Source organism: Narcine bancroftii, chromosome 4 (genome assembly GCF_036971445.1).
Source record: "Narcine bancroftii isolate sNarBan1 chromosome 4, sNarBan1.hap1, whole genome shotgun sequence".
Lineage (NCBI taxonomy): Eukaryota > Metazoa > Chordata > Chondrichthyes > Torpediniformes > Narcinidae > Narcine > Narcine bancroftii.
In genome coordinates, this window is record NC_091472.1 from 91774184 (window position 1) to 91801178 (window position 26995).

Sequence of the window (26995 nt, forward strand, 5' to 3'; positions counted from 1 at the left end):
CCTCTTTCTTCTCAATAATGTTCCAAACAATTGATTTTGGTAATCCTAATGTTTGGGCAATGTCTCTTACTGCTTTATTCTTGTCTTTCAGCCTCATAATGGCCTCTTGAACTTTCATTGGCGCAACTCTGGTCCTCATGCTGCAAAATGGCAACTATAGACACCAAAGGTGATCAAAAGCTTAGAAGCAAGCCTAGCTCTCTCATATCTGGACCAATTAGACATTCTTGAGTACTCACAAACACTTGTGAAGCTCAATGTCCCAAACATTATGGTGCCCTGAAAGAGGGTAACTATGTATAAAAAGTGCTGTAATTTCTACATGGTCAAACCAAAATGTGTACAAATAATCTTGAATAAAATTTGGAATATGCATTTTAATTACAAGTGAATTGCTTGATTACACATTTAAAAATATGGAGCACAGGAGCAAATAAATGAAAAAAGTATATTTGTCCCAAACATTATGGAAGGCATCCCAAAATTAGAACATAGAACATTACTCGTCAGTACAGGCCATTTGGCTCATGATGTTGTGCCGACCTATATATACCTACCAAAATGCCTGTCTCCATGTGCGTCCCTGGGAAAGCCTGTAAATCAGAGGGTCCTGCTGCTGCTGGGGATGAACCGTGACAAGGATTTGAAGCTTGATGACTAGTACTGAGGAAATGGTGTTGAAAGCAGAGCTGCAATTGATGAAAAGCAGACTTATGTATGTGTTGCTGTTGTCTCGGCGATCCAAAGCTAAGTGGAGAGCCAAGGAGATTGCATTTTCTGTGGAACAATTGCGGAGGTACGTAAAGTGCAGTGGGTCCAGGACTTTGATACGAGTTAATTCTGGCCATAACCAAGCTCTCAAAGCATTTCATTCAGTAGATGTGAGTGCTACTGGGCGATAGCCATTGAGGCAGCTCACTCTGGTCTTCTTGGGCACTGGCATGATTGATGCCCTTTGAAGCAGGTGGGAACCTACAACTTCAGCAATGAGAGATTGAAAATGTCTGAAAACTCCAGCTAGTTTGTTGGCACCGATTTTCAGTACCCTGCCAGGTAGGGTACATCAAGACCTGACACCTTGCAAGGGTTCACCCTCTTGAAAGATGTTCTGACATTAGCCTCAAAGACAAATATCACAGGGTCATCAGCTTCTGCAGGGATTCTTCTTGTTACCATTGAATTCTCCTTTTGAAAATTAGCATAAAAGATGTTCAGCACATCAGAGAGTAAGGCATCACAGCCATTTATGATGTTAGGCTTTGCCTTGAAAGATGTAATTGCCTGCAAGACCTGCTTCATTTGGAATTGCCTCTTTGCTGTTAAGATAGCCTTCCATAGGTTGTACCTGGACTTCCTGTACTGATTTGGATCACTAGTCTTAAACCCATCGACTTAGCCCTTAGCAGGTTGCAAAACTTTTCATTCATCTACAGCTTCTGGTTGGGATACTCACTGTATGTGTGTACATGCACACTCATCCACACAGGTCCTGATAAAGTCGGTGACAGCTATGGCATATTTATTCAAGTTTGAAGATGAGTCCTTAAATATGGTCCAGACCACCAATTCAAAGTTGTCCTTCAGGCACTCCTCCGCATATTTTCACCATCTTCATCACTGGTGCTGTCGGCTTAGTCTCTGCTTATTCTTCAGGAGTAGTAGTCAGGTGATCAGACTTGGTATGGCTTGGTAGGCATTCTTGATGGTCATGTTGCAGTGGTCAAGTGCATTGGCTCCTCTGGTTGTGCAGGTAATATGTTGGCAATACTTTGTCAGAGATTTTTCAGATTGGCCTGGTTGAAGTCCTACATCAAGGGTGCTATCTTGTGACTGCTAATTACAGTGTTCAGCCTCTTCAGTGCCAGCCTGGGGCGGAATGTACACAGCGACCTGAATGATAGCTCAGAACTCCCTCAGCAGATAGGATGGAAGACACTTGATCGTCAAATGTTCCATGTCAAGGGACCAGGACTGGGACATAACTGTTGTGTTTGTGCATCACGATGAATTCATGATGAAGCAAACGCCGCTGCTTTTACCTGACACTGGTGTCCGGACCATGTGGTGGACGGTGAAGCCCTTGGGGTGTAGCGCAGTGTCCAGAATGCTCTCATTCAGCCGTGTCTCAGTGAAGCACATCACACAGCAATCCCTGATATCCCTCTGCTGCTCTCTCAGATGTATGGAATGCTTCAGCCAATTTGCATACAACAAACTACCATAAATAGCATTAAAAAATTAACATTTTTCGTGTTAATTATTTTTGATTTAGAATAATTACTGACCAAGACAACAGACGAACCGTTTGAATAAAAACCAAGAGGTTCATCGACGAGAGCAGTCAAATTCTCATCCTACCAATAACAGCTGGGATTGCCTCATCCTAAAATGGCAGCTCTCTCAGCTCTACACTGAAGTACCAACCTTGATTATGAAGAAGGACTGAACTCTCAACTGATCTATGGATTGCATTGAAAAGCACAAGGAATAATATTGATAACCTAACATAATACCAGAGGAAATCGCCTGCATGCAGCAAGTCTGCCCAACCTCTCCAAGGTGGAAGAGTCACCGAGGAGAGTAGGCTATTTGAACACCTGTACAAAAAGCATTACAAAAATAAATGCAGTTCTGCAATTGCAGAGCCAGATTTGGGCACCATTTTAGTACCTACCTATCCTTTAAGGCAGAAAGATTTGCACTGTGAGTAATTCCTGACACCTACCATATTTCTTAGGTTAGAAATGTGAAATCAGCTTTCAGGAACTACTGTCATCGCTATGACTTACTGTGGATTATGTTTGTGAGCTATATCCCATCATGGCTTGTTAATTATAGAGAAAGAAAACAGGTGTTATTAGATGAAACCAGGAGTCTACTTGCATTTTTTCCATTTAACAGTTAGAAATAAGTGCTAAATGAAAACCAAAATGAAGTGCCATTGTTGACAAAAGCTCCTTAAACACTCAAACCTTGTATATCTACATTTCACCTGTCCAACCTAAGCCTCGGTTCAGAATGGTAGGCTTCGGAGAAGAAGAATGTATGTTCTGAGTCTGACAACAGCAACTTGTTTATAAATCTTTTATATCACAGATGGGGTTCTGGAATTCTTCTTCCAATATGTCAGCAGGCTACACTCTGGGAAAAGTGCTTTAGTGAACGTAACGTGCTCTGAATCATGGAAAGTGCTATACAGATTAAAGTATTTCCTTATCCTTATTGAAATGAAATGTCCAGCAAAAGGTTTGCTATTTCAAATATTCAGCTCAATGCACTCAATCCCACTCCCCACTGTACCCTCAAGGACAGCCATAAAGAAAGACCCCAAACTATACACAGAGAATGAAGCTGGTCTCATCTTATCTAGACCCAAGATGGCAATTGGTGCCACAGGAGGATAAACAACATTGAGATTTCTACAACCATTGGCCAATCTCAGGGGCCATCACCGACTCCAGCGCACCTCGTGCCAATGCACAAACACACAAAAATACATGGACAGGTCCTGAGCCCATTTCAGAATTATGTGAGAGCATAGCTGACCTTGTACTTCACCTAATTATGATACAGCTGCATTTTCCTCAAATCCCAAAGTACCTATGATTTATAAGGATCTTTCAATCTAAGAGTTAAAGTGAACAGTTAACTCTGAATCATTTACTCTTTGTGGAAATATAAGCTCAAGACCACACACACTTGTGCACAGATTCACTAAGTAAAATAAAGGCTATTGAAAGTCTCAACCTCCTGAGGCAACAGTTGTAATGGCTCTGAGCAAACACTCAATTTGTATGAATCCAAGAGAAAGGACCTGCCAAAGAAAAACCACAGGGCTGTCGAACAAAACTGACTTGGACTGCAGAAGAAGGCAGTTCAAATCATAATGGCCCTCCCATATTCCACCATATTTTTCTCCATTATTGATTCTCATGCTTTCAGCCATTTTGAATCCACATCTGTTACTTGTTTCAAATCCCGATCCCCATCCACATTATGATCTGAGCTGAGATGTAGATCAAAGACTTGAAAGAAAAGTTTAAAGGCTGCTATAGTGTGATTTGAAATGAGGTTGCCTGCAAAGGGCCCAGGATAATGATCTTAAATACTTGATGAATTAACAATTTTTTTTAGAATCATATCGCACAGATAATTAAAAACTCCAGAGGTAATGATGTTTGCCATGTTCTTCTCGCTTCAAAAATCAAATATTTAGGTTATTTCTTCCCAAGAAGTGGGTCCTCAGAGAGGAAGTATTCCATTCACAATAATCCCTCATCCTGTGTTACTTAATCCAACCAAAGTGATCTGGCCTCAAGATTACTTATAGGAGCAGAAGTAGGCCCATTGAGTCTGCTCTACCATTCTAATCTTGAGCTGATTCATCCTCCCACTCAGCCCCACTCCCTGACTTTCTCCCCTTAACTCTTGATGCCCTGACTAATCAAATACCTGTCAATCTCTGCCTTAATTACACTCAACGACCTCGCTTCCACATCCGCCTGCGGCAACAAGTTCCAAAGACTCACGACCCACTGACTAAAGAAATTTTTCTGCATCTCTGTTTTAAATTGACACCTTTTATCATGAAATTATGCCTCTTGTCCAAGACTACCCTACCGTGGGAAATATTCTTGCCACATCTACTCTGTCCAGGCCTTGCACCATTCAAAATGCCTCTATGAGGTTCCCCTCATCCTTCTGTATTCCAACGAGTACAGTTCAAGAGCTGACCATTGTTCCTCCTATACTAGCCCTTTCATTCCTGGTATCATTCTAGTAAATCTTCTCTGAACCTTTTCCAACGCCAGCATGTATTTTCTCAAATAAGGCACCCCAAACTGTACATAGTACTCCAAGTGAGGTCTCACCAGTGCTTTAGAGTCTCAACATTACATCCCTGCACTTGAATGCTATCCTTCTAGAAATGAATGCCAACATTGCATTCTCCTTTTTCACCACCAACTCATCCCGGAGGATAACCTTCAGCGTATCCTGCATGAAGACTCCCAGTCCTGTTGCATCTCAGAATTTTGTTCCCATCTAAATAACAGTCTGCCTGTGTATTTCTCCTACCAAAGTGCATGACTGCACACTTTCCAACATTTTATTTCATCTTCCACCTCTTTGCCCATTCTCCAAATCTATCCAAATCTCTCTGCAGCCTTTTGGTATCCTCAGCACTACCTCCCCTACCACCTATTTTGATATCATCTACAAAGTTAAACATAAAGCCATCTATTCCATAATCCAAATCATTTAAATATCATAGAGGGTTTAAAGGGACAGCGCCCAGGCAATTTAAACACCATGAGAACTACCAGCAGCGGACCCATAAGCTGGAGGCCTGGTGGGGGGGGGGCTGCTACAGGTCAAGCTGCAGCACTAGGGCCTGAGGTTTCTGGTCCCTATCATCCTGGCCAATGTACTGGAGAACAAACTTGATAAACTCCAAGCCAGACTTCAACATCAGAGAGACATCAGGGACTGCTGTGATATGCTTTACAGAAACATGGCTAAACGCGGACATTCTGGACACAGTGCTGCAGCCCAAGGGCTACACCCTCCATCATGCTAACTGAACACCGGCATCTGGAAAAACCAGGGGAGGCTGCGTTTATATCATCATCAATACATCATGGTGCACAAATGTGACAGTCATGTTCCAGTCCTGCTTCCCCCCCCCCCCCCCCCCAACTTGGAACATCTAGTGATCAAGTGTCACCCATTCTACCTGCCAATGGACGCCACCATCATCCTGGTCACAGTGTACATTCCACCCCGGGCTAACATCAAGCTGACACTGGAGGGTCTGACAACTGTGATAAACAGCCATGAGACAGCACGTCCTGATTCCTTCTCAGTCATTGTGGGAAACTTCAATCAGGCCAACCTGAAAAATTCTCTGATAAACTGTCACATGCAAGACCAGGGGAACCAACACACTTGACCATTGCTATACCACCATGAAAAACACAGAGCCATACCATGACTACACTTTGGGAAGTCTGATCACCTGGCTGTATTTCTACTCCCAGTGTACAAACAAAGACTGAAGACCACAGGACAAGTGGTGAAGACAGCGAAAGTATGGTCGAGGGAGGTGAGGAGCATCTGCAGGACTGCTTTGAATCAGTGGACTGGAACATATTCAGGATCTCATCCATGGACTTGAATGAATGTGCAACAGGTGTCACTGACTTCATCAAGACCTGCATGGATGAGTGTGTGCCCATGCAGGTACAGGGTGTTCCCCAATCCAAAGCCCTGGATGAATCAGAGAATTTGCAGCCTGCTGAGGGAGAGAACAAGGGCGTTTCAGGCTGGGCAGGGTACTGAAAATATGCATCAACCAACTATCCAGAGTGTTCACAGGCGTTTTCAACCCCTCATTGCGGCAGTCAGAGGTTACCATCAGTTTCAAAAGGGCATCAATCATCCCGGTGCCCAAGAAGAGCAGTGTGAGCTGCCTCAATGACTATCGACCAGTAGCACTAACTCCTACTGTGATGAAATGCTTTGAGAGGCTGGTCATGGCCAGAATTAACATGTACTCAAGCAAAGATCTGGACCCACTGCAATTCACCTATCGTCACAACCGCTCCACAGCAGATGCAATATTGCTGGCTCTCCACTCAGCTCTGGATCACCTCAAAAACAGCAATTCATACATACGGCTACTCTTCACTGATGACAGCTTGGCCTTCAATACCATTATTCGTGCTGGTCAAGAAGCTACAAACTCTAGGCCTCTGTATCCCCCTCTGCAACTAGATTCTTGACTTTCTCATTAGCAGACCAGACAGTACAAATTGGAAACAATGTCTCCTCCTCACTGATTATCATCACAGGAATACCCTGAGGATGTGCACTTAGCTCACTGCTCTACTCATTATACACCCATGACTGTGTGGCCAGGCATAATTCCAATGCCATCTACAAACTTGCAGATGACACCTCAGTTGTTGACAGAATCACAAATGGCAATGAGGAAGTGTTCTGGAGGGAGAAAGATCAGCTTGTTGAATGGTGTAACAACATCAACCATGTGCTCAAAGTCAACAAAACCAAGGAGATGATTGTGGACTTCAGAAGGAAATCAGGGGGAAATGACCCAGTCCTCATTGAGGGCTCAGTAGTGGAGAGGGTCATGAATTTCAAATTTCTAGGTGTCATCATATCCAAGGATCTGTCCTGGATCCTCCACATTGATGCAATTACAAAGGCTCACCAGCGGCTATACTTTGTGAGGTGTCTGAGGAGATTTGGTATGTCAAGAAGACTCTCGTAAACTTCTGCAGGTGTACTGTGGAGAGCCTTCTGGCTGGTTGCATCTCTGCCTGGTATAGAGGTGCCAACTGTCAGGACAAGAATAAACTCCAAAGGGTTGTTAACTTGGCCTGCAACATCATAGGCACCAGACTTCACTCCATCAAGGACATCTACATGAGGTAGTGTCTTAAAAAAGCAGCCTCTATCTTCAAAGAGCAGCACCACCCAGGCCATGCCCTCTTTACTCTGCTACCATCAGGAAAAAGGTACAGGAGCCTAAAGATAAGCACTCAACGGCACAAGGACAGCTTCTTCCCCCCTGCCATCAGATTCCTGAATAATCAATGAACCAAAGACACTGCCTTACCTTTTGTGGACTATTATAGTTAATATTTTATTTTCATAGTAATGTTGTAAGATGGTTATAATATGTATGTTTGCACCATGATGCTGTGCAAATCACTGAATTTCATGACTTGTTCATGACAATAAACTCTGATTTATAAACGTACAACATACAAGGCAGTCCCAATACTGACCCCTGTGGAACACTACTGGTAACTGGAAGCCAACCAGAATAGGATCCCTTTCTCCCTCATCCCAGTTTCTTGCCAATCAGCCAATGCTCCACCCATGCTACTATCCTTTCTGTAATTCCATAGGTTCTCATCTTGTTAAGCAGCCTCACATTTGGCACCTTATTGAATGCCTTTTGAAAGTCTAAATACACAACATCCACTGCATCTCCCCTGTCTATTTTACTTATGATCTCTTCAAAAAATTGAAATAGGCTTGTCAGGAATGATTTTCTTTTAAGGATACCATGGTGACTCAGGCCTATCTTTTCATGCACCAGGTATTCTGTAATCTCATCCTTGACAACTGACTCCAACATCAGGCTAAATGGTCTATCATTTCCTTTCTGCTGTCTCGCTCCCTTCTTAAACAGCAGGGAGACATTAACGATCCTGCAGTCCATCAGAACCATGCCAGACTCCATTAATTTCTTGAAGATTATTACCAATGCCTCCACAATCTCTACAGCGACCTCCTTCAGAAGCTGAGAGTGCATTCCATCTGGTCAGGGAGTCTTACCTACCCTTAGATCATTTAGCTTCCCAAGTACTTTTGCCCTCGTGATCTTGACCATACTCACTTCTCTTCTGAGAGCAATGAGAGTCTGGTACGTTACTATACTATTGTCTTCCACACTGAAGACTGGTCGAACATATTCATTCAGTACCTCTGCCCTCTCCTCGTCTCCCATTACAATTTCTCCAAAATTTTCTATTCTTCCTATGTCTACTTTGGTCACTCTTTTATTCTTTATATATTTAAAAAACTTTTAGTGTCCTCTGATATTTCTTGTTAATCTTCTTTCATAATTAATTTTTTCCTTCCTAATCACCTTCTTAGTTGTCTTCTACAAATGTTTAAATAGTTTCCCAGTCCTTTTGCTTCCCTCATCAACCACAATTGTCTCAGTTTTTCATTGACAATTGTCTTTTCTTTTTGGTATGTGTCTGTCCTGCACCTTCATTTCGATCATAAACTCCAGCCATTGCTAATCTGCTGTCTTCTGCATTTGTGTGTTTTTCCCAATTGATTTTGGCCGGTTTCTCTTTTGTGCATACTCTGGGGAGCAGTAGATTGGTGCAGGGCACCAGTGATGGTGAAAACACTCCAAGTTGAGAAGGAAAAGAAGAGGAAATGACCCCAAGGATGGTGACCACAGTGGCAGTCCAGTGAGAGGCGCTGTGCCTGAAGGACACATTCAGGTGGCAAGCTGTTGGTGACGCAGGCAAGAAACCCATACATGCCATGGGCTGGTGACTTGAGGTCAAAGGACTCTCACCAGGCTGGGGTCTGCCTCATGAGAACCAGGCATCAGAAGCAGGATTTGAGAGGATGCTGAGGGCAAGAATGGCTCCTGAAGGGCTCTGAGCACTGAAAGCTTCTTTATCGTGTCAGAGGTTTGGATCTGGGTTGCCAATGGTTTGAACTGAACCGGAGTCTTGTGAGGCTGCAGAGACTGCGGGAGCGCTGGAGTCGAATCCACGGCTACTCTGTGACTCTGTGAGGGGGGGTGGGAACCTCTCTTTTGCTTCTCTTTCTCTGACTGTGAGAGGTGTTCGGCAATGCTAATAGCAAAGCTTTGTCTGCCTTAAAGGCAATTTTATATATTACATTTCAGTTTTATTAAATGACAATCTATTCTAATCTGTACCAAATCCAACTCACCATTAGCACCTCTTTCCTACCAAAGTGAAACAGATTGGAAGCTGCCCACCATTAGTATCTCACCTTACTAAAGCAATCTTCACTAGTTTCTGTTTTCCAATAGCATTTCCTCCTACTAATGTGATTCAAGCCAACAGCTCAGCCACAAACCAAAGCTCATTTAATAATAGTATATGATGATCTGATCCAAGACATCCTATCAACGAGACCCAGCCTAGCTCTTGTTCGAATGAGTAGAAATTTAGTAGCTCTGGACCACCAAGGCAGTTACTTTATCCTAAATATCAGTTCATTAAAATACTTGTTTTGGACATTGACACCCAATCCTAATTACTCTACAAGGGGAAGTGACATTCTATATGCTCAGATATTTGCTGTATGTTAATTACATTTGGTTTGTCTGTTTGTATTTAGCAGACTGGTCTCTGTTCTCATTGGTGGCACAGAGACTATAAATAGAACAGTGTTATGAATACAATAACCATTAGCTAGGTGTAGGTAAAAGGGATTCTTAATGTGACAAACTGCATGTCTAAGTCAAAGTTAACTAATCACGGTTTATATATGTACATATGTACTTTCACTATTTTATTATTTTACTTGTATAATGCCAAGATTTGTGGATAATTTTTGGATACACGTATTGGGTTATCCAAAAACAAATCTAGAATACATTTCCTTGTTTTGTATGATGGGTAAGTAAGGCAGACTACACATTCTGTATAAAACAAGAGGAGTTTTGTTCCAGTCACTTTGTAGTTATTCACTGATATTTTTGGACGGAATTATAACATGTACAGCAGGGACTAATCAACCATGACCATATAAATGGAATGCCTACACTTTAAATATTTAAGAGATGTCACTGACCTCTTCCAGGGCTGATGGCTTTTAGAAGGGGATGATGACTCGTCATTTTCTGCTGCTTTTCTTGTTGAGACATGATCTCCATTTCCTTCTTCTCCATCATCTTGCAGGATGGGTAAAAAAGCCCAACTGTTTGGGTCCCTTGATCTTCCTTATTAGCTCCCAGCCCAAGCCTTGGCAATGGAATGGTCAAAGGGCACCAGATTGCAGAATTATGTAGATCTGTAGTCTTTGCAGCAAAACAATAGAGAACAAGGTAAGAGGTTTTCAGTTTTTATCCATAAAGGAAAAAATTATCATTTAAAATTTTACAGTGCAAATGCAATTTTCTCATCCATGCTATCTTAAAACATAAGATTACACAGATATCCCCTTTCGAACCAGAGTCTCTATTTCAGTGCAAAGAAATTTATCTCAAAAATATATTTCTTACTTCAGATTTGGGTATTGAAATTAATCCATATTGCTGGTCTGACCTATGTCGGGTCAGCATGAACAATTCAATTAATGTAAAGTATAGGCTGGTGCAATATAATTTTTTGCATTAGCTGTACCTTACTCTGCAAAAATTAAATAAATTGAAATCTGAATTATCCAATTTATGTTTTTGATGTGATCAAGATATATGGACCTTTTTGCATTCAACCTGGTCATGCCCTATGGTGAGAACCTTCTGGGAAAATTTGGGGAGTCTCCTGGAACAATTAACCAGAAATACTCTCAGGTGCCAGAATTGTTTTTATTGGGGAAATTCACAGATACAAAACCTAAAATGAGGCTGTCGAAATATCAATTGAAATTTGTTAAACTCGCTTTAGCGGTGGCCAGGAAAAGCTTAGCCATTACTTGGAAATCTGATTCCCAACCGAGTCTGACCCGCTGAGTCAGAAATACATAGTTGTGTTCCCCTGGAGAAGATTATTCGCAGCCTCAGAAATTGTTACATTTTAAAGAATATGGAACCCGTATTTAAGATACACGGGGGTTAACCTTTGATGATTCTTCCCCCAGTTTTCAAAACCACTATCTCCAGTATCCCTAGTGATAGCTATGTTGAGACATGTATCCCTTAAGGGAGGAATTAAGCTCTGGATGAATCATGTAATGTTTCATCTGTAGGTAATTAGTGCTTTTAGAAAACAGATGATTTTGTCACATCATATGGGAGAATTATCTCTTCTTTTTCCTTTTCCTTTGGGGAGGGTTCTCATTTTTCCTCTTTTTTTTGTTTCCTACTTTTCTTTTAAGGATTGGTATGGTGTGTAATTTTGTATTTATAAACAATAGTGCAGAATATGATAATTGTGATAATGTGTTGATTCTTCCCTCTTTGCCTATCAACATGCAATTCGGTTTTGTTATTTTATTGTATATATTTTGTCATTTTTCTTTGATTCTGTTTATTTTGTAAATCTATGTTGATCAAAAATCCTTAATAAAAAGAATTAAAAAAAAAAATGCAGATACAAAGGGAAACCACATTTGCCACCATTCCGATTTGATATTTTGCCAATGAGGAACAGTCATTGTTCCAAGGCAGGAAGACTGACATTCATTTTGGTTCTCAATATCATCTTGAATGTTTATTTGGTACTTGTCTAAATTTCAGGAGCCAATAGGTATGTGGCATTCCCTCAATGAGGCTTTGAACATATCTGCCTGGTCAAGTTTGGAGAACAATCTGTTTCAGGGATTGTGTTTAAGCACAAAAATTATGTGGCCAATTGAGTGTGCTAGAGGTTCTGGCCTGGTACAGGAAACCTGCTTTTGGTTCACTTTGCTCCGAGAAAGGACACCAGGGGAAAAACCTGCCTGCTCCTTTCTGAAACAATATAGAACTATTTTTATTCAACAATGAGACAGAGACCTCAGTTTAATGTTTTATCTGGGACAGCATGGTTAGCGTAGCAGTTAACTAAATTACTCTCTCAATGAAATTCATACAGGATTATTGCTCCACCAGCAATTCTGTTTCATGGCACTTTACCATGCAACCCCAGGAGATGCAATGCCATCCTTTTAATTCTTCCCTTCTTGCCACCCAGGGACCCAAACAGTTTCCCAGCTAAAGCAGTGATTCATTTTCACTATTTCCAATTCAGTGTACTGCTTTCTCTCTATATTGGAGAAGCTATATGGAAATGGGGTGATCACCTTGTAGAAGGCCTGAGTTGAGTCCACAGGCATGACCATGGGCTTTGTTACCTTCCACTTTAACTATCTCACTCCTCCTCTGACCTTGTTGGGTATAATCTGGCCCTCTGCTGGACATCATGACACCCACATCATGATGTCACCTCTCCATATATATATGTAACCCTGTGTGTCAGTTGACATGCTAGTCTAATAGAAGTAAAGGATGAGAAAGCATCACGTCTCCGAATCTTAATTGTGTAAGTGCATATGCAACAGTGGTGACAAAACGACTCTACATACTGCATGCACCAACCGTGAGAAGGAAAACAAAAGAAGATAGAAAATGACTACCTAACAACCCCAACAAATTTCTGCCAAAAGATCAAAGTGAAAGGGCATCAAGATGGTGGAGGGAAAGTTCAGGGAATTCAACGAAGTAAAAGAAAGTTGGGATAACCTCGTTGAATGGTTTAACCACTACTGTGTAACCCACAATATTGTGGAAAGTCCAGTAAACCGCAAACGTGCCCTCTTCCTCAGCAAAACATTTGACCTCCTTAAGAATTTGCTAACCCCAGAGGATCCAGGGATGAAGATATTCAACAAATTATACACAGCTCTAAGGAACCATTTAAGCCCCAAACCACCAGTTATGGCAGAAAGGCAATAACTCTATGAGAGGAGACAAGGACCAGGAGAAACAGTGAGTGAGTACCTGGCATCGCTGCACAAACTGGCAGAGCAGTGTCATTTTAAGCAGTTTCTAAATCAAACACTGATAGACAGATTAGTGATGGGGCTGGCAAATCACAAAGCAAGACAAAAATTATTAGGAATGGATCAAGACGTTGTTACGGATTGTATACAGGACTGCCTGCAGCTCAGAAATGGTAGATAAAAATTTGGATGTGGGTCAACCAGACCTACTGGTCGGGAGGTCTCCCTGCTAACAATGCTTCCGTTGTGGGAAATATAACCATCAACCAGAAAACTGTTTCTTTAAAAATTCTAAATGTAACCATTGTAAAACAGAAGGACATATCAAAGCTAAATGTCTGCTTCTAAAGCGCAGGTGGCCTGCAAATAAACAGGTGCTAAAGTCAAAACAATAGCAGAGAGAGAGAACCCAGCAACGATGATGATAACAGCCCAACGGCTGATCTTCAAGCTCCTGAAATTTCAGTTCCTGAGATATTACACGTCCGAGGAATAAATGGAGGAAACACAGCAATCTTCATACAGCTAAAAGTAAATGGACACCACCTGAAGATGGAGTTAGACACAGGGGAAGAGGTGTCCCTAGTGCCGTTACATGTAAAGGAACACTTGCTACCATGCCTCCTTGTAAAAACAACCGAAATAACTAAGGTTTGTTACAGGAGACAGAATCAAAGTGTTTGGATACCCAGGGACCAGCACTCTTCAGATGAAACTAGCTACAACACATTCCCCTGGACTGGCTGGAAATCGGTCCAATACTAAATGTAAACCACACAGACACCTCCCAGCCAGAACTTGACCAAATCCTCAACAACCACGCAGTGGTTTTTCAACAAGAATTGGGGAAATGAAAGGTGTTCAAGCCAAACTCCAATTAAAAGATTATGCAGAACCAAAATTCTTCAAAGTCAGAATGGGCCCATTTGCTATGAAAGGAAAAATTGAGGCCGAATTAAACAGATTAAAACATGAAAGCATATTAGAACCAATACAATACCCGTACGAAAAGCAAAAGGTGAGATTTGCATTTGCGGCAATTACAGAGTCACCATCAATCCATCACTCAAAATACCCGAACACCCAATGCCCAAGGCAGAAGAATTGTTCCAAGCATTAAACAGAGGGCAAAAATTCACAACTAGATTTGTTACAAGCATGTCAACAGATAGAATTGGACAAAATATCAAGGGAATATGTGACAATCCATCCCCATCTGGGACTATTCACCCACACACAGGCCTTACGGAATTTCAGCAACACCTGTGATTGTTCAAGTAACGATGGACAAATTACTACATGGACTCTCAGTCGGGTGTTACCTAGGTGATATCATCATCACGGGCCCAAAATGACAGTGAACACTTACAAAACCTTGAAAAGGTTTTAACCAGACTACAATATACGATAACGAAAGGACAAATGTGTCTTCATGTGCCCCTCAGTAACATACCTTGGGTTTACAATCAACAACAAGGCGGTGTGAATGAATCCAGCAGGAACAGAAGCCATTCGCAAGGCTCCATACCCAACCAACAAATCAGAATTACAGTCCTTCCTAGGACTTGTTAATCACTACCGAAAACATATCCCTAGTATGTCTACACTAAGCAACGCTGAACCAATTACTCAAGAAAGGTCAAACATAGTATTGGAACACAGAAACTAAAAACACAGTCGATCAACTACAGGAAATACTAATGTCAACAAATAAGGTGCTGATCCACTACAACCCTAGTAAAGAAGTTACACTAGCCATGGATGCTTCACCAATGGAAGTAGGAGTGGTATTATCCTAAATCACAGAAAAAGGTGAGCAACCAATAGCATATTGTAACATTAATATTTGTGGAGAATTTATAAGATTTAGAGTAGGTCACATACATACACACATTTTAAAACATATCTTACTTGAAAGACTGAAGAAATATTGAAGATCTCTTGGAGAATGTAAGCACCTTTCACAAGTAGGTGTTAATTGAACTGACGTCATAAAATGAATGACCATCGTTTGGAACTGGAGATACGATGGCTGATGGAAGCTCTTTTCAGCACAGGAAGGTCACTTTTGGATTGTTTACCTAAGATAACAACTTGAGAAGAAGAAAGAACTGTTGTTTGCTGGAGAAGGTGGGGTTTTTGCAAGACATGAATCACATGCTCTCTTTGGAGTGGCAGTTGGAAAAGAGAGAGAGTTGAGTTAACAGCTCAGTCAGTCAGTGTGTGAGACTGACAAGTAACTGAAAAGTGCAATCCAGGAAAAACTGTTTGAAACTGATGAAAGCAAGTTCCAGAGCAGTAGATGGCTGGAAGTGCTATCTGTCTGATGTTTCTCTTGAAATAGAGGAAGGAATGGAACTCTGTGGTAGCTTGAAGAAAGAGGTTACCATCTGGAAGACCCTGATGGGGCAAGTTTCATCAGCGAGACCCTGAGGTGACTAGTGGTGGTATCTCAGTTGTGGAAATCATGGAGCAACAAATATCTCTCTGCAAACCCTACAAGAACCTTTCTGAGCTGTAAACATTTACCTTTCAAGCACCAAGCCTGGTGAACTTTATACATGTTAAATTCTGTGCACAGAATGGTGATTGCGTGCAACCAAAGAATTTGAAAGAAGGAGGTGACATTAAATTGTGAACTAAAGAACTTTTCTTAAATACACACACACATTACATACTTGTGCGGTTAGAATTAGAAAGGGGTAATTTGGGCTAATATAGAGTATTGTATAAGTATAGATTTAAGTTGGATTCTATTTTCATGTTTGAAGTTGATTAAAAATAACTTTTGTTTTGAAAGCCACTTGTCTTGGTGAATGTCTATTGCTGCTGGATTTTGGGATCCTTTGGCCTCGTAACAGTATGTTTCGTGAACATTAACCACAAATGAACATAATTATGCCCAACTAGAAAAAGGTTTGGCAATAATTTTTGGTGTAAAAAATTCCACCAGTATCTTTACAGAAAAAAATTCACCCTGATCACAGACAACAAGCCTCTTAATTTAATCCTGGGGGCCACACAAATGTATTCCTGTATTAGCTGCGGCCAGAATTCAAAGATATCATATTAATATGATACAAAACAGACGCGGGGAGGGAGTGCTGTCAGGCAGCAGGGAGGGGGGCTGTCAGGCAGTAGAGTTGCATTCAGGTGCCTCAGGGGACTGCTCAGATGCGGAGATTATACCTCCCGGAAGAGGGTTGGTGAGTATTCCTCCAATCCGCATCAGGCTTTTTCAGGTGACCTCCCGACAGCCGCATTCAGGTAGAATATGTGGCTTTACATCAGGGTATTTTGGCCACCTGAAAGAGGCTTATATTAGAACCAGCCACTTCTACTGATAGTAGGCTCTTTCTTCCCAGGCCTCCATCTGGAAGCCGGCTACGTGCAGAGGGAAATCATAAAACTTAACTTTCTTGGAGCAGCCCTTGATTCATATCAAGCAGCCCTTTGTAGTACCCTCCGGAGCCGATAGAGATGGGGTGAGTGGTGCCGAAACGCCACCCATCATAAATACGCAGCAGAGCAATGGCTGCCTTCCCTACCCATAATACCCCAAGCAATTGGAACCGCTGTGTTTCCCAGAACAGCTCCAGTTGCATGGGGGATTATGGGTAGGGAAGTCGGACATTGCTCTGCCACATTTTGAGCTGCAGAGAGTGACCCCAAAGGCCAAAGTGGCAGAGTGAGGTGCTAGAGTGGCCGGTAGGGCCATCACAGACTGCACCGGCCTGTCCCTGACAGTCCCTGCCCCTCTATCCCCCTGCCCAGTGGCCCCCGCCGACCGCTCCTGACCTGATGGCCCCCACCAGCCGCCCCTGCCTTGGGGGGGGGGGGTCATGAAGTGAGAAGGGTGAGTGGGGAAATGGGCCCTCAGCCTGCCCCTATTCAGCCACTTACAGCAGCTGTAGATTCATGTGAGGTGGCAAATGCAGTGCTCTGCCGATTATCCTTCCCTGAGAGGGATTGAAGTTAATGCCTTGGAGCTGGCTGTGGTGCATTCAAGAAGGCAAGTCTCCCTATGCAAGAACCTCCGTCTTCATATTCAGGTTTTTTCTTTGCCTGAAAGGGTCTATTGGCTCAGTTTTTCTCTCTCTGTTGGTGCAGCACTGTAGTTTTACCAATTAAGGCAGCATTCTTTGTCCCCAGCCCTTGTATTAACAACTCATTGTGCTTTTTTCATTTGTGTGATCACCTTCTAATTGTCCCCATCAACCCAAGTGATCAGATAACTCATCTTCATGGCAACTCTGACCTCACCCTTCAATTGATAATTCTATCCCTCCCATTATCTTCTTTGCAGCTTAAACTACGGTTTTATCCCTCTTTCTCAATTCTGACAAAAGAGTTCAAAGGCTTCTCTTACCTGACCTGTTGAGTGCTTTTAATAAAGTTGTGTATTTTTAACAAATAGGACATAGAATAAAATTAAGGACTGTACTTGTGTTCAAATTGCTGGAGTAAAGCTCAACTGACAATGTGATGACTCAGATGTGGAGATGCTGCCACTGAGGCATAGTTGATTTCTGACAAATAATCTGCTAAAATAACAATAGGTTTAAGCCTCTCCAATAATATTACAACAGTAATTTCTACCCAAGGCAAATGCACACTGCCTTAACTGGTAAAACTACAACGTTTTACAGCTCATCTATAATTAGTCACATTGCATCAGCTTACCTGATGTATCTACCCAACCTCAAAATGTTATAATTTGATTTAAAAAATTACCTGCAGCTTATGACATTTAAAATCTTTTTACTATCATGACATAAAACATATCATGAAATGATAATGTGCTTAAGATGCAGAAAAGCAATTTGAAACAGTGATCACATTTAGATTCTAAATACAAAGTTAAGTTTAAAATTAAAAAAAATACTGGAAATCCTCAGTTGGTCAGGCAACAGAGAAATGGACATAATGTTTTACTTTTATTGAGACGTTACGTTGACTAGATGTTACTTGCCAGGGCAAATCAGAAATCATGGCTAGATGCGAATATTCAACACTGCTCAGTGGTGTGATGCTATCTTCAGATCAGGTGACAAGATTGCATCAAGATCAGCAAGGGCTGACATGTCCTGTGCAACCAGGAAGGCAAAGTGTGAGTATGCACAGAGAACCCATGACACTGGCAATATGAACCGCATGTGGCAGGATATTCATACCATGACTGCAGGTGAGCAACAATGATGCCTCCTTTCCTGACAGGTTGAATACTAATTTTCTAATTAATAAAGCCTTTGATTTCTTGCTTTGTGTCTGCAGGTGGTCATTAATCATGCTACACAGATGGGGAACAGTGAGAGAGAATCCTTTATACCTTACCGAAGGGCTCAAACTCAAACTGTTGGTTAAGTAACTTCATCTTTGCTATATAAAGTCCACTGTTTGACCAGCTGAGTTGTGTCAGCATTATTTTTACTTCAATCATCTGTCTGCAGACTTTGTGTTTTACTTCTAGATCTATTCCAGTTTGCTAACTGTCCAAACCAGTCCACAGATGATGCAATAATCCTGACCCACCTAAAGAACAATGCCTCATACGCCAAGCTGTTGTTCATTGACTTTAGCTCCACATTCAACACAATCAAAATTTATAGGGTGGTGGATAAACTGTCCTTGCTGAGACTTAGTACCCATCTGCAACGAGATCCTGGACTTCTTGACTGAAAGATCAGAGTCAGTCTGAGTTGGTAGCAAAACCTCAAGTCCCATCACACTAAGCACTGGCTCTCCTCAGAGCAGTGTGTTCAGCTGGCTACATGCTGATGACTCAAGACAGCACTGCCAGACCTATCCTGGACCCACAGCAAATTGTTATAGTCAGAAACGTGCAGCAGTGCCTAAACTTCCTAAGGAGGTTGAGGAGGACAAGGCTTCCAGCTTTCATCTTGATAACATTTTACACTTGCACAATGGAGAACATCCTCTCTGGCTGCATTATTTTGTGATAAGGCAAAGCAATGGACCTGGTCCATAATGAGGATCATCAAAATGACTGAGAAGATCTTGGAGTCTCCCTTTTCTCTATTGGCAACATTTACCAGGAGCATTATTTAAATAGGGTTCAAAGAATTATCGAAGACCCTTTACATCTAGCTCATGGTTTATTTGACCCATTTCCATCTAGAAGGAGGTACAGCTGCATCAAAATCACGACTGCCAGTCTGGGTAAAAGCTTCTTCCTGTAGGCTGAGTAAATTATCCCAAAATATTTATATATATTCATTTTTAAGTATATATTCATGTATATATGTGATTAAGTACTGAATATACCTCAACAATGAAGACGGTGTTTACATCCGGTACCGCATGGATGGGAGTCTCTTCAATCTGAGGCGCCTGCAAGCTCACACCAAGACACAAGAGCAACTTGTCTGTGAACTACTCTGCAGACGATGCCGCTTTAGTTGCCCATTCAGAGCCAGCTCTCCAGCGCATGACGTTCTGTTTTGTGGAAACTGCCCAAAATGTTTGGCCTGGAAGTCAGCCTGAAGAAAAGAGGTCCTACATCAGCCAGCTCCCCACCATGACCACCAGCCCCCCCACATCTCCATCGGGCACACAGAACCTACCTCGGCTGCACCATTTCATCTGATGCAAGGATCGACAAAGAGATAGACAACAGACTCGCCAAGGCAAATGGCGCCTTTGGAAGACTACACAGAGTCTGGAAAAATAACCACCTGAAGAAACACACAAAGATTAGTGTGTACAGAGCCATTGTCATTACCCAAGCTCCTGTTCGGCTCCGAATCATGGGTGCTCTACCGGCATCACCTACGGCTCCTAGAACACTTCCATCAGCGCTGTCTCCACTCCATCCTCAACATTCATTGGAATGATTTCATCACCAACATCGAAGTACTCGAGCTGGCAGAGTCCGCAAGCATCGAATCCATGCTGCTGAAGACCCAACTGCGCTGGGTGGGTCACGCCTCCAGAATGGAGGACCATCGCCTTCCCAAGATCGTGTTCTATGGCGTGCTCTCCACTGGGCACCGAGACAGAGGTGCACCAAAGAAGAGGTACAAGGACTGCTTAAAGAAATCTCTTGGTGCCTGCCACATTGACCACCGCCAATGGGCTGATCTCGCCTCCAACCATGCATCTTGGCGCCTCACAGTTTGGCGGGCAGCAATCTCCTTTGAAGATCGCAGAGCCCACCTCACTGACAAAAGACAAAGGAGGAAAAACCCAACACCCAACCCCAACCAACCAATTTTCCCTTGCATCCATGCCTGCCTGTCCCACATTGGACTTGTCAGTCATCAACGAGCCTGCAGCAGACATGGACATACCCCTCCATAAATCTTCGTCTGCAAAGCCAAGCCAAAGAATAGTGTGTGTGCACCATGGTACAGAGAAATGTTATTTCTTGGGTTGTATAGTAAAATGATAATGAACTTGAGGTTGTGACAGATTATGTTCTGTTTGTATTATATATAGATATGTTTTTGGGAGATAAATTGGGGCAGGGTTTTTAGTGTAGATCACATTCAAACACTTCAAAACAGATTTCATTTAAAATACTGGAGCTCTGCTCGAGCCAGTCAGGACGGCTCCCGGGGGCCTTTGCGAAAACTTTGGGGAGTGCCCAAGAGACTTCATTAATAGATTTTTGTTTAGAAAAGCAACAGATGAAACAGAGGAGTAGTTCGGAGCCGCAGGCTGTCTGGAAGTGTAACTTGCTGTTCTAAGAGGGTCATGTGGTTTTGCAAGCAGAAAGTAAAAGAGAGATTAGTTCTGCAGTTTTACAGTTCAACAGCAGTTGCGACTGGAACAGGACAAGCTGGAAAGCTTGTGGAAAACCCCATTTTGCAGTCATGTTGCGAGTTCTTAGTTCAGCCTGGTCAAAGCCCTAGTAGTCCATACAAGAGGAGAGGACTGGCTGCCTAATGTTTCACTTGAAATAAAGGAAACAAAAAGGAACTCTGTAGTGACCTGAAAGAAAGGTTATCATCTGGAAAACCCAGATAGGGCAAGTTTCTTCGGCAAGACACTGACGTGGCTGATTAAAAGGGATCAGTTTGTGTCCAGGAACAACAAATCTCTCAGAAAACTGACAAGAACCTTCCTGAGTAGTAACCATTTATCTTTCAAACACCAAAGCCTAGTGAACCATAAATGTTAAATTCTGTGCACAGTATAAGAATTGCCTGCAACCAGTGAACTTGGAGGAATGAGAAGTGAGATTGGACTGTGAATCAAAAAACTATTCTAAACTTACACACACACGTGTGCTTAGAATTAGAAGGGGGTTAAGTTAGGTTTGTTAAGTTAATAGTGATAAAGTTCGTTCCTGTTTTCATGTTTAAAGATAATTAAAAGCAACTTTTGTTTAAGTAACCATTTACCTTGGTGAATATCTATTGCTGCTGGGTTTGGGGTCCTCTGGACTCGTAACAAGGTGAATATACAAGATACCTCAACCTTATTGTAAATAGGGAGGTCCTGCTGCATGACCTGGCCAATATCATAAAAGAAATGCAGGTGATAGGGTGAAATGCACCTCTTTTTCATTGTCTATTGACGAACTCAGTAGTGATGCAAATTATAATACCGACAAGACACCAAAAAATACCTAATTGATAGTAAAGCAATTTGAGATATTCTAAGGTTATGAACAATTCCATGCAAATATATCTATTTCAGGGGTGAGCTGGATCCAAATTTATCTAGCCTGAGATCTCACATGTGCAGGACAAGGAAATATTAATAAGCATCTCAGTGGTGTGGATTTGTCTAGTTGGTGGGGACCAGAGCAGGGGACACGGGACACTCTTGTGGGGGAATTAAGTGGATCAACACGAATGTTCGCTGAAACCCACATTAACAAGCACCATGGGACTCAGAGGGGAAGCATCTTGGGAGTTTCCTCCCTTCAGGGCTAACAGTGCGTAGTACATCTGTCAACGGGGACGCAGGTCCAGGTGTCCCTTGTCACTCCGTCCACTGGGAAACCTCATGGGAAACATGACTGTGAACACCAGGAAGAAGAAATGGGGAATGAAGAGGAACAAGTGGTGCATGTTGCACCTAGATATCCTTGTAGGTGGATATTGTCGCTGCTGCTGCCGCTCCCTAAGTGGTGTGGCTGAGTGGGAGGGGGAGTGGATGTGAGCCGTGGGCAAGGGAGGGAGGGCCCGGCTGATCACTGTGCAGCTGCAAGCACACCTTAATATGGGAACTTGGTGCGGGGGAAAGATAAATGCGCCACACACCAACTCAACCTTAAAGTCATCTTTACTGGAGCCAATTAAAGGCTAGGGCAATTGCTTGATGTCAAATGTTGACCGTTCAAACCCCCAGCTAATCAGGTTTATTAGAGTAAAATGCACGCAAACATAGTGCAAGGTCCATCTTAAAAAGAACAAAATCAGTGCATGAAGTAGTCTCCAAGGAATGACACCATTCAAATTGAGATAGGGGCCTTTCCTCAAGAGTTGGAGGATGTGTGACAAATAGTAGTTGTGGGAAAGTCAAACAGTTGGAAAGAAACAACTCAAGAAATTTAGCAAGTGGTGTTTGAGGATAAAATGATTGTTTTCATTTTCTTTCACAGAAATGCAGCTAAATGTAGTTTTAATTCTTGCAAATTATCAGCAAATCCCTCTGGAGTAACACAGCCTGCCGAGTCATGTGCAAACCTTGGTGGTGGTATGTGAGTGGGGGAAGCTAATCGATTTGAGTTTTCACTGGAATAGCAGAAATACATCGTTGTAGTTTTTTTGGAAGGAATACAGTTGATCTTTTACTTGAATTAATTCTGTGGATTGTTTTTTGATAAATTATCAACAGTTATGTTCATACATTGTACACTACGTACTTCAAGCAGAGACTATCAAAAATTTTAATTGTATAATGTCTGTGTTTCAGTATTTCATTATTGGTAGCATCAGTGCGGCCCATTGTTCAACCTCTGACACACCATCCAGCCCATGCATGGTAAAGGTTGCCCATCCCTGATCTATTTTAAGATTTAGCCTTAGAGAGTAGAGTTACCAGCTGAGAGTGAAAGCACTCCTGGAGACAAACTGCTTCTTAGTTTTTCCAGACCATAGCCATTTTCTTCCTAGTTTCAATAACTTTACAGCTAATTGGCAAATGTATTCAAAGGAAACTAGAAGAATGCTTTTTGACATTCCCTGTTCCTTCCAAAATGTTTGCTAGACCCTTCTGAGGATTTAATACTCACTTCCCACACACTCTAGAGTAATCTTGACCATGGGAGTGAATTTGCATGGATGTTTTAAACGAGTCAAATGAAAAAGGGAAGTATCGGATTTTGACAGAAGATATTGTTCAATAGGACCTACCTCCCCTGGAGCCATGGAATGGCCAGAATCTAATAGCATGCTGTTGTGAGAATCCAGCCGTGGTGGCGGTGGCTCCAGGTAAATGCCACAGAATGCACAGAATTGAGTATATGGATGATTAGTTGCTCCACACTTAGAGCAGCTGAGGTAACTCACAGGGAGACCAGGCTGGAAGTAAAGAAAGGGATAATTCATAAATGAATAATTATACAAAGCATTCCACATGGTCTGGTGGTCTCAAATTTTACCATGCAAATTAAGTAACTTCCTGCATTGTCATTTCTATATGAAATAGGAAACATTTTAAAGACTGCAAGGTTCAACAAATGACAATAGGCAAAGGTTGCATTAATAATGTGAGAGAGAGACTTTTTTTTAAAACAATGGCAGAGCTGTTGAAGCTGTGGTCACAACAGTACTGCTACAACTGAGGTCCTGGGAGAGTGGAGAGCAGAGACACAGCACATCTCTACAATTCCTGCTGCCTGGACATTATGCCAACAGACCTGTACAGATTTTAAATGGCCTTTAGAAGAGGCCGGCAGTGGATTTTAAAAAAAAAAACCTACAGAGGTTTGTGCCCATGCCTGACAGGAGACCATGAAGAGTGCGAGCTCCCAAATCAACTGAATGGGGAAGGGCATCAGAGTGGAAGAATACCTCCTACCACTGATGAGAAGGAGAAGCCTGGGAATGGACCCGACAGGTTAGGTGACCACAAGAGTGGACCATTGAGGAACCTGGAAGCTGAAGAACTCACACGAGGCACATCAGGAGATTTGGTATATCACCAAAAACTCCAGAAACTTTGTACAGTTTTACTGTGGAGAACATTCTGACTGGTTGCATCACTGTCTGGTATGGAGGTGCCAATGTACAGGACAGTTAAGAACTCCAGAAAGTTGTTAACTCGGCCAGCAACATCATGGGGGTATCATTCTTCACTCTACTGAAGACATCTTCAAGAGGAGGTGTCTTAAGAAAGTAGCCTCTATCCTCAAAGACCCCACCACCCAAGCCACATCCACTTCACACTGCTCCATTCAGGTACAGGAGCTGAAAGAAGAGCACCCAGTGGCAAAAGGACAGCTTCTTCCCCACTGCCATCAGATTTCTGAAAGGACAATGAACCATTGACAAAGCCTCACTTTCTCCTATTTTCCTTTTGCTATTAATTTATTTTTGAAATGTAATTTATAGCAATATTTTTCACTGTAATGCTGCCGCAAAACAATGAATTTTGAGACGTTCATGTCAAGAGATTCTGTTTCAAAGCTGCATGCTGCTAGGGACTAGCTTGTAGGAACCAGATATAGAGATTGGGACCTGTGAGAGTGAGAATGGTCAGCAGGGATCCTGAAGGGCCTCAGATGTAAACATCTTCCTAACTAATGGAAGTTCAGAACTAAGAGCTTGGGTTTACCGCTGGAACAAACAGAAGGCTGTGTGGCTGCAGAGATTATGTTTTATTAGAGATTGGAGATATGCAGAGAGTGCAGGAAGTGAAACCACGGGCTGTCACTGTCAGTTTCTCTGAAGGTACTCTCTTTTGCTTTTCTTTCTCTTACCAGAACCTCTGCGTGTTTTTATGGCAATCAAAAGTGTACAAATTTTGTGTATTATATACAGTATATGATAATAAAGAAAACTTGAATCTTGAAAACATTGCTAAAATGTAAAAAAAAAACACTCTTGGTGAAGTACAGCATTTCTCCTGATGTCCCCCAGACTCCAGCAGGAACTGTTCTCCAGGAATTCCTGAGCAGCTTCTCTAGGGTCCTGGAGAAGGCAGTAGTGGGAGTGAGATGCTGAATGTTATTACCATGAAGGGAGGGAGCTTGAATTATACGAACAGGGAATGAGGGGAGACTGGAATTGGAGCCGAGATGTTATTGATGAAAGCACTTATTTTGAAATGGCATTCTTCTTAAAACACACACATTTTTAAAGGTTAACAAGACATCTAAATGAGATACTGGAAATCTGTGAAAATAAGAGATAAATTTAGAGTAGGACAGGTGATGCGCTGCAGTGCAAACAAACAAGCTCAAACTACGAAGGCTGTACTACAGGCTTTAATTAGCACACAGAGTTCTGTATCCCTTCCGGGTCCACGTGCTCTACTGCCTACACAAGGCCAGCATGAGGCTTTATATTGGGCTGGTAATTGGCAGGGAGTAGGTGGAGCCAGCCTCCCAGGTTACCTCCCTGTAGTTACAGTGGGTTGCCCCCTGCAGAAGGCAGGTAGGAATGCAGACAGTCACAGACAGTCTGGTGGTTGTATCACCACAGGGCATCAGAAAAAAAAAACTCCTAACCCTTTTGTGACATAGGCTCTTTGAATCCTTTACATTCATGTCATAGAGCAGACAAGATCTGGGATTAACATGACATTGAAAAGGCAACTCCTTCCACACTGTACTGGAGCATCACCCAGATTTTTGCAATCTAAACCTCAATCTTCTTTGGAGTTACTACTGAGCCAGGCAAACACAAGAGTGGATGATTTTTAATTTTTTCTCAGCCAAACCAATCAGAAATTCCTCCATACTTTTGGGTGCTGTAGTATGCCCACCAGCTCTTGAATTTTGATTTCACGTTTTTGCTTATTTGCATAAAAAGGATCATTTTAATTTTAGTTAATAAAGTATTTTTAGGAAGGATCCATATGAAAATATTCACTTTTGTTTTCTACAATGTTGCTGCCTTAATCTGCTGAACTTGATCAGCAATTTGTGTGTTCTGGGTCATTCTGAGGATGCTGTGATTATAGTGCAATGCACCAAGTGCTGGATCTATTGGAGACCTTCTTCAAGGTATAAGCAAAAAGCAGGCAGACATTGAATTAAAGGTGGGGAGGAGGGAAGAAGGGGCAAGGGTTGGAGCACAGGCCAACAGCCAAGAGGCCATACATGGATAGGGTAGGAGAACAGAAGAGAAACTAACTTGAGAAGTGATAAGAGGAGGGGATTGAATGGAGAGGAGTTGTGGTGGGAACGGCAGCAAAAGTGTAAAGCCATGATGAGGTCATCAACTTTATCCACTTTGCTGCTTTCACCCTATCTGAAATTCATTTGATCCAACCTCTGGCAATATTCTCATCTTTCTCGATCTCTCTGTCCCCATCTCGGGAGACAAACTCTCTACAGACATTTTCTACAAACTTATACGATATGAAGAGAAGCCTGAGTATACTTCATTTTCTACAAACTTACCAGCTCCCATAGTTACCTCAACTACACCGCTTCACACCCTGTTCTCTGCAAGGATTCTATTCCTTTCTCCAAATTCTGCCTCAGGATAACCTCACATGGTCCCTTAACACAAGCTCCATAGCCAAGTAAGCCCAGAGCTGCCTCTACTTCCTGCAAAGACTGAGGTAAGTTCATCTTCCATCCTCAGTACATTCTATAGAGAATGTATCGAGAGCATCC

General features: G+C 42.2%; 1 protein-coding gene across 4 annotated transcripts in view; it reads right to left on the reverse strand.

Moving 5' to 3' along the window:
* Positions 1-26995, reverse strand: part of dzank1 (double zinc ribbon and ankyrin repeat domains 1) — a 151997-nt gene that overhangs the window by 50566 nt on the left and 74436 nt on the right. For 3 of the 4 annotated variants that reach the window (XM_069932015.1, XM_069932011.1, XM_069932013.1), the window contains 2 exons: positions 23562-23729; positions 10384-10609 (listed from right to left, as the gene is read on the reverse strand). In XM_069932015.1, the coding sequence (XP_069788116.1) occupies positions 10384-10609; positions 23562-23729 (394 nt within the window). The remainder of the gene's footprint in view (positions 1-10383; positions 10610-23561; positions 23730-26995) is intronic. The other variant, XM_069932014.1, reaches the window with a different exon arrangement.